Here is a 17497-nt window from a genome sequence, read left to right on the forward strand (position 1 = left end):
AAACTTTTTTTTTTATAACACCCGAGTAAAAACAACATTTTACCTTCTTTTTTTGGCAGTTTTGTGATGAGCCATCCACAGGAGTAAAATGCTTTATTTTGATTGTAATCTTCACGATATTTAGCGTCCAATTTTAAAATTATCAGCGGAATGGCAATAAGATGGCAATTTATGTGCCTGGCTTTTCCGTGTCAGCTGACCGTTGTGCACAACTCAAACACATGCAGCATTCCGTCTGCTGTTAGGTTATTCAACATTCCACAAATATTTGTATACTTCATTTCGTTATATTTTGTTTCATACGATGCACTATATGTAACTGGCCTTCGAAATGGGTGTATAAACGCTTGTAAGCACTCCTAGAGCCTTATTACACCAATCCAAACACATGTGAACTGCAATAAACTAAACAGACTACCATATCCGAAAAGATGCTACTTGATGTTTCTCATCAGGTTCATGCAAACTAGTTGGGTTTTGTGTACTAAGAGCATAATTTCACGTTAGGTACAGCATGCGGTAACGTAACCACTTCACGAAACTACAACGCACCTTCATCTACCTCCGAACAGACACCAAAATCCTCTATTGCTGGAGTGCACCGATATTACTTTCTTGTAAACAAAACTATCTTGACAAACACTGCTTCGCCATTTATCAAAAGTGTTCGCTACGAGAAATATTCCTCGTTGGATTGGTTGTTGACCTGCGAAATGCTCCGTACTTCGACGAGTGCTGCCGACGGGAGACGATGCTGAGGAATATGGCAGCGACGTTGGGAGGTTAGTAAGCAAGGAGAGCCGTCGCTTATTGTATTTTGGCGTTGTTCGAAGTTATTCTTCCGACAGTTGGCGCTTTATACACTAGTCATGCGAATCTGACAACTCAAATAATAAAACGCAGTCGATACATGGTTTAAGAAATTATTATAATTTTTGTAGGTTATGTGTAAACTCTGGCCTAAGCAGGTAAACTTCGTGTACAGGTATTCGTGCCGTGACTTCAAGATTTCTGGTTCCAATTTGTTATGGGCAGGCCAGAAATTTTGCTGCCCGAAAGGGAACTCGCGAAAAAGCAAGAAAAAAGAAAGTTAAAGTGGAGATCAAAAAAGTTGCGTGGGTTCCGCCAAAGCTGAGAGAAAAGAAGTAAACATATTGCGTTTACATTTTCTTTCTATTTCTAAATATTGCATGTTACTCAGGTTGATGAATTGCCACATTTGCCTTGTTACAGAGATAAATTGCCACTTATTTCTAAACGTCTGAACGACAGCCACAAGCCAGTTTCCTGTGACGATGTGTGGATTGGCAGGTATTATCAGTGGAGGGTATACGACTTTGTTGAAGCTGTACAGTGTCATCGAGAAACCCACCACCCATCAATGTACAATGTTCCAGATGCACCACTCTTCGCCTTTATTGAACTGGACATGTCCACAGACAAGAAAGTAAGACCAAATTATGTTAAAAATACTTGTTTTAATTTGAAGTAAGTGGATTGTGTAATATATTGATTTTATTGCTTGCTGTCCATGCAAGCACCACAATCTATTGTGTTCCTTGCTGCCAATGCAAGCACCATAATCAAGCAAAACAAGAGGAAAAACTGAAGTAGGCCCCTAATAATAAATATTATTGATCAGGTCTGGGTAGATAGTGTATGATTGAACTTAAAAATATTGTTCATTCAGTTCTGTGTAAGGCAAGAGATAACATCATCAGTAACAATATGACACAATGCTTCAGCTAAATTTGCTCAATGTGTAATTGCTGATATTGGGTGTGACAGTATTAGAACTCTTTCTTTTCTTGGTATGTCCATTCATTGATGTCATATAGAATAATTTTCTGTGGGAAATTCCATGTGTAAACAGAAGTAACTCGTTTCACAAAAATGTGCTATAAGGATATCTAGGGGCCATCCTCATGCTTCGTGTAGACAATTCCTTGAAAGAGTAAAGAATATTATCAACATAATTTTATGTCACAGCGGAACAACAGCGATCGTAGTTAACAGTACAACTGGAAAAGGCAGTCGAGGTCGCAATGATGATTTATTCATTAATAAATTTATTAATGAGTAAATCATCATTGTGACCTGGATTGCTTTTTTCAATTTGTAGCAACATCCTCACAATATGTATACTCTCATGTGAAATTTTTTGTTCAGATTTAGGCCTTACTTAAAAATATGGCCAAATAGTAGTATTCATAAGTGTAACACCATGAACAAAAATAGCCTATGCTATCCATAACTTAACCTTGCTCATACACAGACAGGAACAAAGTATGCAGCCATGAAAATAAATTACCAAGTCCCTCATGAATTAAAGGTGATGTTAGACGGTAAGTTAAATTAAAATAATTTCTACTTGACAACTTGTGTTCCTTAGGGCAAATTATAAGTAGGTAGTATGTATGTGGTTAGGTTACCTTTATCAAATTTAATCACAGATTAAAACAAAAAACCCAGTGGTCAGCATGTTGCCATGTTTTTCACAGAGATAACTTCTAATTTATCCCCTCTGACGTTCCACATAATAGTTAGTTGTCATGAATATGATCAACATCACATGGGGAAAAAAATCACCTAAAATTAACTGAAACTAAACCATATTATTTATTATGTGTTCTTACTGCCATTGGCTTGACAAGTCATATGAAAAAAAGCAACCCATAAACACATAGACACTGCAACAATCATCTACCAAGATGTCGTGGCACATATATATATATATATATATATATATATATATATATATATATATTAATAGAGGGAAACATTCCACATGGGAAAAATATATCTAAAAACAAAGATGATGTGACTTACCAAACGAAAGCGCTGGCACGTCGATAGACACACAAACATACACACAAAATTCAAGCTTTCGCAACAAACTGTTGCCTCATCAGGAAAGAGGGAAGGAGAGGGAAAGACGAAAGGATGTGGGTTTTAAGGGAGAGGGTAAGGAGTCATTCCAATCCCGGGAGCGGAAAGACTTACCTTAGGGGGAAAAAAGGACGGGTATACACTCGCGCGCACACACACACACACACACACACACACACACACACACACACACACATATACAGACACAAGCAGACATATTTAAAGACAAAGAGTTTGGGCACAAACGGGTATACACTCGCGCACACACACACATATCCATCCACACATATACAGACACAAGCAGACATATTTAAAGACAAAGAGTTTGGGCACAAACTCTTTGTCTTTAAATATGTCTGCTTGTGTCTGTATATGTGTGGATGGATATGTGTGTGTGTGCGCGAGTGTATACCCGTCCTTTTTTCCCCCTAAGGTAAGTCTTTCCGCTCCCGGGATTGGAATGACAAACCAAGGGACTTGCAGACAGTTATTCCTCTCTGTTCCTGGTTTTTATCTGAACAAATGGTGGATCTTTCCTCTGTATGAAACTATTATTGTTCCTGGAGAATATGAAAACTGACTTGGCAAACTCTCTTCCTGTAGCAAATTACAGAGTTATTCCATCCTAATTAAGGCATCAAATCCTTCCCAGTCCCAGGCATTACTCTCCTGTAAACAACTTGGTGATGTACCTCATACCATAATACATAATAAGAACCTCAGCACGGTACAGCGATTAATTTTTCACTGCAATCTAACCTACAGATGGCCAAAGAACTATTTGAACACCTAGAGAGGATTACTCCACAAGACCTGCTAGACTATGAGGTAGACACTGGTGCATTCATTCTCACTTTTGAGGGGGGTTTTGGTGTGCATCACAACTTGCAGGAAATTCCACTTTGTGTGGTAGAGGTCTACTGATTGACCAGCTTCGTTTCAATCTTAATCTGTGTCTCCTCAGTGACAGCACTAATTCACATTTTAATGCCAGCCATGGCACCTTTCCAGCTATCAACCTACAATTTCTTTCACCGATCTCATTACTTCAGTACAGTGGTCGATGCATGACTATCTTTGTTACAGTGCCCTCCACCCAAAATATCATTTACCACATTGAGCCCTTGAAAAAGCTGACTAGCTGCCGTATATCTGTGCCACTCCATTCACACCCTCTCTGTTAGATTGTATCACTGATATTGTGGATATTGTGGGAAACGTCGCCAAGGGAATCTCCTATATTGCTGGATCAGCTATCCCCCTTTTGTACTGACCACACAGCTATTGGCCAGTGCCATGGTGGACAAAAGGCATTGCAACAGAGCTATTGAGGATCATCCAAGAGCTCTACAATGCCTAAAATGATACCCTTCACAGACTATCCTCATTACTTTTAAGCAGCTGAGGATTGTTGTCTAATGAAATGCAGTGAGAAGTAATGCTGTGAGCACTACTTGTCCTCCTCGGATTTTCATACCAAGTGTGGGCCGACCTCGGTAGTTTGCTGGGCCACCAAAGCTCAACAACTGTCTCAGCTCTCCTCCTTCATGGCAGAACATCTACATACATACTCCTCAAGCCTCTGTACCCTCCCAGGAGGCTCGCTGCTCTTTGGTGGGTTTGTGCTTGGCTACCACCTGGCCCCAGCCTTTGCAGCATCTTTTCCCTTCCATGCTGCATGTCTTTCCTCTTGCTATTCTTTTTCCCCTCCCTTGGGGAACATGTCTGGGGTGTTTTTGGGAATGTTCTGCATCGTCCATAGCTGACGTAAGAATGGTCTCATCACTTGTGTTTCATTCCTTTTTACCTTCTTCGTTCACCTTCTCCTGCCCTCCATCTGCTTCGGCGTTTGAAGGTCCTCTTTTTTTGTCTTCTTCACTGTGCACTCCTGAAGGCTGTCCCATGTGTCTGATGCAAAACAGGTGACTGGGTAACATGTAATTTCCAGCCCCGCGTCAACAGGTAGGATTTACACATATCCCCTGGTACAAGCCAAGCCCAGGGAGGAGTGGTAGCCTGAGCTGCTACCTTCCCAAATTGCTGATTGGTCCCTCTGTCAGGTGTCGGAGATGTGACCTGAGGTGTGAACAATCACCTAAGGCGGGTTCGCTCCCTGGTGAAGGGTCCACCAGGTGGAAGGAGTGCGCCATCAGAGATGCTGGCAATTGTGGGGGATTTTCTCACAGTGACCAGTCTTCATGTTGCAATCCATGTCTACCAAATGTAAATGGAATGAAGCTCCCGATTCAAAGACCCTCCCAGCTGCACCACAGTTCCTAATGATTTCCTGTACTGAAGACGGTCAGTCCTTTCCAATGGTAAATCCATTTGTAATACAGAGAGGTGTTGATGCAGTTGCCGGCCCTGTGAATTCCTACTCTCATTTATGCTACGGCACTTTGATTTTTGGAGATTACTTCTGATTCTCAAGCTCAACAACTGCTTGCCACTTAGCTTCTCCGTGGCTATTGTTTTTGTGTCGAGGCTCGTAGAGCTCTGAATTCATCCTGTGGTGTTATTTACACTAGGCTGCTCAACAGTCGACTGAGGCAGAGATTCAGATGTATCTCTCTGATTAGTGTGTCATTGCCGTCCATCAGGTGATGAAAAAGGTAGATGCCTCCTCAGTGCCCACGCGCACTCTTTTTCTCACTGATAGTGTTGCATCCACCCAAGATCAAAGCAGGCTATGAAGTTACCATAGTCCAACCATACATTCCAAACACAATGTGCTGCTACCAGTGTCATCGTTTCAACCACACTCGAATGCCTTGTCGACACTCGGACAAATGTGTAACCTGTGGTGGGGATCCGCACGAGGGCGATTGTCCGCCTCATACTCCGTGCTGCAACTGCAGTGGCGACCATACTGCTGCCTCTAGAGATTGTCCTGTTTATCTCGATGGGTGTTCTGTGCAGGTGATCTGGATAAAGGAAAAAGTACCTTACCCGGTCCCTTGCAAGTTATTGGCTAGTCGCAAATCCTGCATTTTACTGTCTGGCACTTACAGTACTGCTCTTGCTATATCTCTCTCCATGAAGGAGATGGCCACGCAGACATGCAGCCTCAAATTCAGCTCTGAGGTTGTAAAATCGCCCATGTAATGGTAGCATCACTGTCTCCTCATCCAGTTGTGCAACAAGCCATCAGACTCTTGCCTCACAGGGTGAAGTCACCAGCTACACAACGGGGAGGCTGGAAAGGATGGAAGGAACACCTTGAGCCGCCATTTTGGGAAGATTTCGAGCTCCTCCCAAAGTCGTCCTCCATTGGAAATGAGCGGAGGCGGCTCGAGAGATACCCTTTTCTTCTCAGAATCCTGAGTGCTACATGCCGCCTTTACTTTGAGGGAGCTAGATCGTGCTCTCAGTTCATCTCGATCCTCCCCCTTAGGGTGAGACGCTTTCACATTCAGATGTTGCAGCTCCTTTCTCTTGTGGGCAAGCACTTTCTGCTTAATACGTACAACCGGACATACAACCACATCTGGGCAGAGGGCACGTTTCTTGAACAGTGGCGTGAAGCCACTGTCATGCCCATACCTAAGCCCAGTAAGGGCAAACACCTTCCTTCTGGCTACTGCCCCCTTTCTCTCACCACCTGTATTTGCAGGGTGATGGAACGTGTGATTCATGCACGGTTGGTATGGTGGCTCGAGTCTCGCAATTCACTAACCACTGCACAGTGTGGATTTCGAGCACAACATTCTGCAGTTGACCATCACGTCACTTTGCCCACCCATGTCATGAATGGTTTTCTGTTGAAATCCCAGCCTGTGGCCATGTTTTTTGATTTGGAAAAAGCCCATGACACCAGTTGGAGGACTGGTATCATCTGTACTCTCTACACGTGGCGCTTCTGTGGCTGCCTGCCCTGTTTCCTTCAAGGTATGTGCGGGTTCTGCCTTGTCGGACACCTTTATCCAGGATAGTGGTGTGCCTCAGGGTTACGTGCTGAGTGTCGTCCTCTTTGCTATCGCCATTAACCCTATAATGGCCTGTTTCGGCCCGACATCTCCAGCTCTCTTTTCTTGACGATTTTCCTGTTAAATGCAGGCCTTCATGGACTTGTCTCCTTGACAACGGTGTCATCTTTACTCTGGGTTCGTTCACAGAGGCTTTTGTTTTTCCACTGTCAAAACAGTTTGTATGAATTCCTTCCACTGCCTTTACATCTTGGGACTGTTGCTCTTCAATTCATTGAAACTATGAAATTCTTGGACTCGTGCTCGATAGGAAACTTTCTTGGTCCTCCCATGTGTCTTACCCGACGGCCTACTGTATGCGGTCCCTCAGTATCCTACATATCCTCACGATACTTCTTGGGGTGCAGATTGAACCACCCTCCTCCATTTGTACTAGTCCCTCGTCGGTCCGAAACTGGATTACGGGTGTTTCATTTATGCATCTGCCCGTCCGGCCCTCTTACACCGACTTAATACTACCCACCATCATGGCATTCGTTTGGCCACTGGCACATTTTACACAACCTCGATTGAGGGTCTGTTTGCAGAAGGTGCCACACTACTAGATATACATGCCGTTTCTGTGCCGTGCACGGCCACCCATTCTATGCCGCCTCCTTCAATTTGTTCTTTGATCAACAGTATGGGGTGTGTCGGTCTTCTCTGTCACCTCCGGGAGTTCACTTTCGGTTCTTGCTCTGGCAGATTAACTTCACGCTACCTGCGACTGTCCCGGTGGGTGTAAACCCTTCACCACCTTGGCTTTGTGCAGCAGCCCGTGTTCACCTTTGCCTCCGTACACTTCCTAAGGACACTACACCGTCCTAGCTCAGCCGCCTTCAGTTTCACGGTCTTCGCAATAGTACCTTTGTATACACTGGTGGGTCTCAGACTGGCCATTGTGTCTGGTGTGCCTTCATCATTCGCACCAACATTTTTTGGTATCGGCTTTCAGAACACTGCTCAGTATTTACAGCAGAGTACTTCGCCCTGTATCAGGCCACGTAGTACATACAGCGGTGACACAGGCTTTTCTATTTTGTCATCTGCTCAGACTCTCGGCACCCTTCAGAGCCTCTGTGTGCTGCACAGTATCAATCCCCTAGTGCAACAGGTCCGGGAAAGCTGTCACTTGCTCACTCTTATGGAGCCACAGTGCTGTTTATGTGGGTTCCAGGTCGCATTGGTCTGACAGGAAATGAGGCTGCTGCCAAGGCTGCAGACTTCGTACCTCAGCCCGCTAGTTCTTACATTCCCTCTGACGATCCCCGAGTTGCCGTCTGTCAGCAGTGGTGTTACTTTGGCATCACCATTGGTCCTCCCTTCGTGAGAACAAGCTCCAGGATATTAAGGCTCTCCCAGTGGCTCGGACGAACTCTCGCTCCGAGGAGGTCATTTTAACTATGTTGCATATTGGGCACTGTCCTTTTAGCCATCACCATTTGTTAACTGATGCTTCCCAACACTTTGTGCATGTTGCGCCCAACTTTTAACTGTCCACCCTTTCCTGATGGAATGCCCGTATTTAATTGTTTATGTTCCTCTTTCCTTTCCATGCTGCAGTTTGTATTCTGATATTCGTTTTCCCTCCCCTGGGGATCATGTCTACAATATTTTTGGGAATGTGTTCTGTGGTTTTAACAGCCTCACATCAGAACAACCCATCATCTGTTTTTCCTTTCTTTCTTTCTTTCTTTCTTTGTAATCCTTCTCCTAACCTTCCTCTGCTTCGGCGTTTCAGGTTACTCTGGTTCTTCTTTCACCCTGTGCACTCCTGAAGGCTGCCCCTACATTTGACATGTAACAGGTGATTTGGTAACGCATAATTCCCAGCCCCGGATCGACATGTAGGGTTCACCCATTACTCCGTGGTACAGGCCAGGCCCTTGGAAGTGTGATTGCCTGAGCTGTTACCTTTCCAAATTGCCAATTGATCGCTCTGTCAGGAGTTCTAGACCCCCTACGGGTCCGGGAGTTAGAATAGGCCTGAGGTATTCCTGCCTGTCGTAAGAGGTGACTGAAAGAAGTCTTACATATTTCAGCCTTGGTCCTCTGTTGGGTTTGACCTCCATCTTTCTAAATTTTGCCAAAGAGCAAGCCAATTGGGGAAGGGTGCCTTACATGGTGCGTCGTGTCCATTGTGCATTGAGATCTTTAGCCCGCTTTCTCGTTGTCACATTGCAGTCATGCTCATTCCCCATCTCTTGAGCAAGGACACCTCCTTGGGTGCGTTTTTCACCATGCACCTTGCAGTGTCGCTTTCTGCGTCAATGATGACCATGGACTTCTTAACACCTCATATCCGGCATGGTAGCCTGTCCATTGTGGTGGGATCGCCATGTACCTTGTTGGTTGTAGCCCCCTAACAACACAGGGATCCTGCCAAGTGGCCCTGCTGAAGCTGGGTTGCACCCATGCGGAGGGTCTCTTGTCTGAGTGGGTGGCATCAGGGCGGATGACACGCCATGAAACATTGTATGTCATCTCTTGCTGATGTTCCACCACCAGCAATCTCTAAGCGGGCAGTCTAACTTCAATGTTAAGAAATATGACCCGAAATTGTTCCCCTCCCTGGACACACCATGGGAGGAACGCCAGGCTAAGGATGGTAGTGAAGCTTACTCGCCCCGGTACCTCGTATGTCCATGAAGCCTCAGTTTTTTGTGGAGCATTTGGAGGACAAGTTTGGGGAGGTGGAGGGCTTGTCCAAAATGCACTCTGGGTCAGTCTTGATAAAAACAGCATCCTCTGCCCAGTCACAAGCATTACTAGCTTGTGACAAGTTGGGAGATGTTTCTGTTTCTGTCACACCCCGTAAGAGCTTTAGTATGGTCTAGGGTCTTACATTCCACAGGGACCTTCTTTTGCAGTCTGACGACGAGCTGCACGCCAATTTACAGCGGCAAGGTGTTCATTTCGTCCGGCTCGTCCATTGGGGTCCGAAGGATAATCAGATTGCCACCTGTGCCTTCATATTGGCCTTCGAGGGAGACACATTGCCCGAGAAGGTCAAGATGATGGTCTACTGCTGTGACGTCAAGCCATATATCCCTCCCCCAATGCTGTGCTTTAAGTGCTGCAAGTTCAACCATATGTCTTTCCACTGTACTTCCAGTGTCACATGTCGAGATTGTGGACATCCATCACATCCCAATACTCCATGTGCCCCGCCTCCAATCTGTGTCAACTGCAGAGAGCATCATTCAACTAGCTCGCCAGACTGCAGGATTTTACAGAAATAGAGGAAAATCATGGAAGCTAAGACGAAATTGAGCATGTACATCCTGTGGCTATGACCTCCTCTTACACCGCCGCTACAAGAACAGTTGTCGCCCCATCAGTTCCTCGCATTCCTGCCACCTCTCAGAACCAGAAGATTACACCTGCCCCCTTGACAGTGGGGAGCACTTCCCTCCCTGTTGCTCCCGCACCACCTACTTCGGGAGCAACAGCCCCCCAACCATTGGGGATGGCAGTCCCCACTTCCCAGCCAGAGAAGTGTAAGTCTTCTTCAGCTCCTCTCGCTAGGCAAGGGTCCCTTGGGTCACTCCCTTCCCAGGTTTCTGCTAGTGGGAAAGATGACACCTGCCAGTGGCTGAAGAGCCCAAAAGCAGCTAGTCGTAGGTTTTAATGCTCATCCTCAGTCTCGAAGACTGAATCAGTGAAGTCCTCCCAGCCAGGGAAACCAAAGGAGCAGCAAGGGAAAACCAAAAAGAAGGTCCCCAAGACCAAGGGAATTGCGGTGGCACCCACATCACCGCTACCTACAAGCTCTGCGTCTGCAGGTGAGGTGGAGATTCTGGCATCTGCTGAGGACCTATGTCTCGCCGGATCATCAGACACAATGGATATGTAGATTGCTCAGGCAAAAATTCAGTGGCAGTAGGTGACCCTGAGGCATAAACTGTCTCATTGAATGTTCCGTGCCTTCCCAGTCTCATGATGACGTCACCCTCCAGTGGAATTGTGGCGGTTTTTTCCACCACCTGGTTGAGCTACAGCAACTGTTAAGCTCTACACCTGCTTTCTGCATTGCCCTCCAGGAGACCTGGTTCCCGGCAATGCAGACCCCTGCCCTCCATGACTATAAGTGATACTACAGGAACTGTAGCGACTATAATCGAGTGTCATGTGGAGTTTCGGTTTATTTCCTAAACTCGGTCTGTCGTAACACTGTGCCCCTTCAAACCCCTCTTGAAGCTGTGACTGTCAGAATAAGGACGACACAGGAAATAACTTTCTGCAATGTATATCTTCCTCCAGATGGTGCAGTATCTCTGATTGTATTAACTGCACTGATTGATCAACACCCTAAACCTTTCCTACTTTTGGGAGATTTTAACGCCCATAACCCCTCGTGGGGTGGCACTGTGCTTACTGGCTGAGGCAGAGATGTCTAATCTTTACTGTCACAGGTTGACCTCTGTCCTTTAAATACTGTGGCCGCCACACATTTCAGTTTGGCTCATGGTAGTTACTCGGCCATTGATTTATCAATTTGCAGCCCAGGACTTCTCCCATCTGGAGAGCACATGATGACCCGTTTGGTAGTGACCACTTCCCCATCTTCCTGTCACTGCCCCAGCATTAAGGCCATGGACACCTGGCCAGCTGGGCTTGAAACAAGATGGACTGGGAAACTCTGCTGTCACCATTGAATCTCCTCCACACAGGAACATTGATGTGGTGGTTGATCAGGTGACTACTAAAATCGTTTCTGTGGCAGAAAGCACGATCCCTCGCTCTTTAGGGTGCCCCCGGTGAAAGGCAATCCCTCGGCGGTCAGCGGAAGTTTCTGAAGCATTATGTCTCGACCACTGGTTGCCATCCATTACCTTCCCAAGTCTGGGCAAAGATCAAACATGTTTTCGGGTACCAGACCCCAACAGGTGTTCCTGGTATTAACATAGATGGCGTGTTATAAACCGATGCAAACGCGATTGCCGAGCAGTTTGCTGAGCACTATGCTCGAGCCTCTGCGTCGAATAATTACCTCCCAGCCTTTCCCACTCAGACGGCAGCTGTAAGAGGAAGTACTCTCGTTTACTACACGCTACAGTGAATCCTATAACACTCCATTTACAGAGTGGGAGCTCCTCAGTGCCCTTGCTCATTGCCTCGACACAGCTTCTGGGCCAGATAGGATCCACAGTCAAATGATTAAACATCTCTCATCTCACTACAAGTGACATCTCCTCGTCATCTTCAATCAGATCTGGTGTGATGGCCTCTTTCCATCGCAATGGTGGGAGAGTACCATCATTCTGGTGCTCAAATCTGGTAAAACCCCGCTTGATGTGGATAGCTATTGGCCCAACAGCTTTGCCAACGTTCTTTGTAAGCTGCTGTAACGTATGGTGAGTCAGCAGTTGGGTTGGGTCCTGGAGTCACGTGGCCTGCTGGCTCCATGTCAGGGTGGCTTCCGCTAGGGTCGCTCTACCACTGATAATCTTGTGTCCCTCGAGTCTGCCATCCCAACAGACATCATATCCTTGCTAAATTATATGAGTGGAGTCTTCAAGGCCCGCTCCCAATTTTTATCCAAAATTTCCTGTTGCTTCGTTCTTTCCATGTCCAAGTTGGTGCCTCCCATAGTCCCCACCATATCCAGGAGAATGGGGTCCCGCAGGGCTCTGTTTTGAGTGTCTCTCTGTTTTTAGTGGCCATTAATGGTCCAGGAGCAGCTGTAGGGCCATCCATCCCACCTTCTCTGTATGAAGATGACTTCTGTATTTCGTACTGCTCCACCAGTACTGGTGTTGCTGAGTGGCATCTACAGGGAGCCATCCACAAGGTGCCGTCATGGTGTTATGCACTTCTGTTGGCATCGTACCGTTCATCCAGAACTTTACCTTATGATGGTCCACTTGTTGTAGTGGAGACATATCGATTCTTAGGACTGGTTTTCGACGCCTGATTGACGTGACTTTCTCATCGGCGTCAGTTGAAGTGGAAGTGCTGGCAGCATCTCAGTGCCCTCCACTGCCTGAGCAACACCAACTGGGGTGCAAATCGCTCTACACTGCTGCAGCTGTACAGAGCCCTTGTTCTATCCCACCTTGACTGTGGGAGTCTGGTTTATGGTTCGACAGCACCCTCAGCGTTGCGTTGACTCAACCCAGTGCACCACTGTATCGTTCGCCTAGTGACAGGTGCTTTTAGGATGAATCTGGTGACCAGCGTCCTTGTGGAGAGGCCGGAGTCCATTGCAGGTTACACGTGCACAATTGCTGGCCAGTTACATTGTACATGTTTGTAGCCCTCCTGCGCATCCGAATCACCGTCTCCTTTTCCCACCCACGGCGGTTCATCTCCTGCATTTGCAGCCCAGGTCAGGGCTTCCAATTGCAGTTCGTGTCCGGTCCCTTCTTTCTGAACTGGAGTCCTTGCCTTTACCACCTATACTTGAGGTCCATTCACATACACCTCCATGGTGTACACCTAGGCCACAGCTTCGACTGGACCTTTCACGTGGCACTAAGGACTCAGTTAACCCCGCAACTCTCTGCTGCCACTTCCTCTCGATTCTTGACATGTACCGAGGTCACGAAGTGGTTTACACTGACGGCTTGATGACTGATGCTCACATCGGCTTCGCATATGTCCATGAAGGACATATTGAACAGCATTCCTTGCTCAATGGCTGCAGTGTTTCCACTGCTGAGCTGGTGGCTATATCTCGTGCTCTTGAGCACATCCATTCATGCCCTGGGGAGTCGTTTCTTCTGTGTACTGACTCCTTGAGCAGCCTACAAGCTATCGACCAGTTCTACCCTCGTCATCCTTTGGTAGTGACCATTCAGGCCCTGGAACAGTCCAGTTGTTCAGTGGTGTTTGTCTGGACCCCAGGTCACGTCAGAATCCCAGGCAACGAACTTGCCGACTGGCTGGCCAAACATACTACGTGGAAACTGCTTATGGAGATCGGCTTCTCTGCAAGTGACCAGTGTTCAGTACTACGCCGCAACGTTTTGCGGGTCTGGGAGACGAAATCGCATAACCTCAGCATGCACAACAAACTGCATGCCAAGGAGACTAAGAATGTGTGGCAGTCCTCCATGCGGGCCTCTCACAGGGACTCTGTGGTTTTCTTCCAGTTCTGCATTGGCCACGCTCGGGTGACACAAGGCTACCTCCTGCGGCATAATGACCCACCTCAGTGTCGGTGCGGCGACCGGCTGACAGTGGCCCATATCTTGGATCTTGGTGAGCTGTCCTCCTTTGGCTGCTCTGGAATGGACTCTTCAGTTACTGTACTCGTTGCCATTAATTTTAGCTGGCAATGCCTCATCGGCTAATTTAGTTTTACTTTTTAAATGTGACAGTGGGTTTTATCATTCTTTATAAGTTTTAGCGCATGTCCTTTGTCCCCTTGTGTTCTCCACTCTAATGCTTTTAGGGTGGATGTTTTAATGTGTCACAGAGTGGCTGGCTTTTCCTTTTTATTCTCATGGTCGGCCAGCCACAGTCACTGCTCTCTTGTTTTTACCCCTTCTACCTGTTTCTTGCTTCTCTCTGTAGTTTTCTTTTCCTGTTGTGTCCATAGTAGTGTTTGTTGTCCTTCTGTTGTTCTTCTGGTTCCTCCTTTCCCCTGTTATTGTGCTGCATGTCTCCTTTCTTTACTTTCCCTTGTGTAAGGGACTGATGATCTCGCAGGCTGCCTACCCCATTTACTTCAGCAATTTTTAGAAGACCAAGTTTTCAAAGTATGTATGGGTTTGGCCTTGTCAGACATCTTTATCCAGGAGAATGGAGTGTCTCAAGGTTCCGTCCCGAGTGTCGTCCTGTTTGCTGTAGCCTTTAAACGTTATTATGGTCTATCTCCAGCTCCATTTTCATCAATGACTTTGCGAACTATTGCAGTTCTCCATGGACTTGTCTCCTTAAGCGGCATCTGCAGCACCGTCTCGATCGTCTATACTTGTGGAGCGTTGACAGTGGCTTGCACTTTTCCACTGACAAAACCATTTGTGTGGTGGCAGTGCAGTGGGTTTCTTACACTATCTTTACTTCTTGGTCCTGTTGTTCTTCCGTTCATTGAAACTACGAAATTCCTGGGGATGAAGCTTGGTAGAAAACATTCTTGTCTTACCTGGCCACACGCTGTACTCAGTCCCTCAATGACCTACGTGTTCTAAGTGGTACTTCCTAGGTAGTGGATTGGACCACCCTCATGTGTTTGCACCGATCCTTTGTCTGTTCAGAACACGACTTACATGTTCTTTATTGATCTGCAAGTCTGTCCATCTTATGCTATCTTAATACAATTTACCATTGTAGAATACATTTGGCCACTAGTGCCTTTTACACTAGCCCAGTTGAGAGTCCCTATGCAGAAGCTGCCGAACTACTGCTGTCAGACCGGCGTGCTGCTTTCCTTAGCAGATAAGCATGCCGTTTGTCTGCCATGCGCGGCCACCCATCCTGTGCCACAGCAGTTTGAAGAGGTCAAAAGTGGCCTCCTGAGTGTGTCTTGGCCGGTGTTGATAAAGAGTGAAATAGTTGTAGAAGGAAACTGAAAACATTTTTGCTTGACAACTCCGACTCCACAGGCCCAGTTACTAAATTTAAATGTAAGTATAGATTACTGTGAAACCAACTATGTAAATAGCCATAATTTCACTGAGAAAATATTTCATATTTCAGCTCAGTGTGAGATATTGCAAACGTTTGTAAGATGCAAATAATATTTGTAAGGGTCAGTATTATTGCCATTGCTGCTTCTTGGAGCAATACTGCTAACACCTGAACTCTTTGTATGTCACCCGCATTACTAGATAGCTGTGGTCACACAGTCCCAGTTGCAAGTTGCCAATCTAATGGCTTCCAGTAGCAACAAAAATTGGATTTTCATAATTTCATTTAGTTATTGACCAAATTACAAATTTAAAATGCTGTCATCAACTCATTAAGAGGTATAATGTTACACTACATATTTAACAGTAGTCGAGTATTATTCTGGGTAATTTAGGTGCCTGTCTTAAGACCTATAATCAGTTATGACTTTTTTGGTGTTCTTTGATCAAATAATCTAAAACTAATAAAACCAACATAATTACGGTTTTATGTCTTCATCCGTAAAGGTTTACATCAGGGCCAGCCACGGCATGCCAAAGTTTACGCATGCAGGGTCTGTGGGTCGCAAGTGGGCCAAGGTACAGTCTGTCTCGGTTTTGCTCGTTTGTTCTCTTAAGTACCTGGTACAGCACAACATTTCGTTTAGTATTATGGTGTTGCATTTTTCGGACAGCGCAAATGTCTTCAGTTCAGCAGCCTCGTGGTGTTAGTGCTGTTTACCTTTCGCATTTTGTTAGTGATATGAAGGACATTCACAAGTCCAGTGGCTGTTTGCACAAAAATAAGTAGACTAGCATCTTTCGCCACAGAAATGACAGAAGAGAGGTATGACATTTCCGACGTATATTCTGCACTCATATAAGCGATGGGTAATTCAAATTTGCTATGAAATGACAGTGCAGCACCATGCAGAAAGAATTTAAAGATTGAGTTGCCAGTAAAGGAAAAAAATTTCCAAAGATCGACAAATAAGATTCGTTGTTCTCTACATCAAAAGCACTTTGTGCTAAATTTTCAGGCATGGAGCATGTTAAAAAAATTAGTGGTATGCAAAGTAAAATTTCTGAAGTCGCACACAGGGTATCAGCTGCAACAATGTGGAACAGTTGTAAATCAAAAAGTCATTGCAGACATGCCCCTCGACTTAACCAACTTGTTTTGCAGTAATATGCAAGGTCTCCATGAGATTTTATATGTTACTGCAAAATAAGTTGATTAAGTCAAGGGGTATGCCTGGAATGATTTGATTTAAAACTAGGAATTCTTCAATTTATCGAGGAAAAAGCAGTGCAGGAACAAAAATTAGAACATCTGGAATAGAATGCAGAACTTGCATTTTAAGTGAGGTTCAATGCACACTGGTCATAATGACATTGCAAGATGTTCTATACTGCTCTCCTCAGGCACTTTCAATGTCTGCATAATGCGGTTGCAAAAGTGCTACAATATTTCGACCAATACATGTATGAAAGACGTTCTTTCAATTATGAAACTAAATAAATCACTATTACGTGGCAGCCTGCATGTGAAAATATGTGAAACTGTCTGTGTGTGACCGTATACTGACAGTTTGTACCAGATAAAAATTTTAGGTCATCAGTGCGCCAAATATAATTCAGTAATACTGAAAATTGGTTTTGTTTTTGATCTGATTGTTGAGAAATGTAAAAAATAAAACCGTCATACGCAGTGCTGTGTCATTGCTATTTATATCTGGCACGTTCACAGTTTCCCCCCACCTCATGCTGTGACAGCATGGCGTGGCAGCCAAGCTGAACACTATGGCACTCGTGCCACAACATGGGCCACATGCTGAATTCTTGGCCAAACACAATTTACATGTTTAACTGCAACTGTTTAACACATTAACTCATTTGTAAAGTAATTAGGCAAAACTGTCTTACACTTGAGAGTTTGATTCTTTAAAGAATTGACGGGGAGGGGCAGGTTACTGGTGGTATTCTAAAGAAATACTTATTTGTTTGACACAATTATTATTCCTAAATGTAACTTGACTAGAAGAAGGGATCGGTTGGTAGGACATGTTTTGAGGCATCAAGGGATCA

At 45.4% G+C, this 17497-nt stretch overlaps 1 protein-coding gene across 1 annotated transcript in view; it reads left to right on the forward strand.

Moving 5' to 3' along the window:
- The first annotated feature begins 562 nt into the window (after positions 1–562).
- The window catches only part of LOC126195308 (39S ribosomal protein L1, mitochondrial), a 55263-nt gene continuing 38328 nt past the window's right edge, over positions 563–17497 (forward strand). The window contains exons 1-3 of the mRNA XM_049933869.1: positions 563–782; positions 986–1145; positions 1234–1447. Coding sequence (XP_049789826.1) covers positions 752–782; positions 986–1145; positions 1234–1447 — 405 coding nt within the window. The 5' untranslated portion in view covers positions 563–751. The remainder of the gene's footprint in view (positions 783–985; positions 1146–1233; positions 1448–17497) is intronic.

The sequence above is a fragment of the Schistocerca nitens genome, chromosome 7 (genome assembly GCF_023898315.1).
Source record: "Schistocerca nitens isolate TAMUIC-IGC-003100 chromosome 7, iqSchNite1.1, whole genome shotgun sequence".
Taxonomy (NCBI): domain Eukaryota; kingdom Metazoa; phylum Arthropoda; class Insecta; order Orthoptera; family Acrididae; genus Schistocerca; species Schistocerca nitens.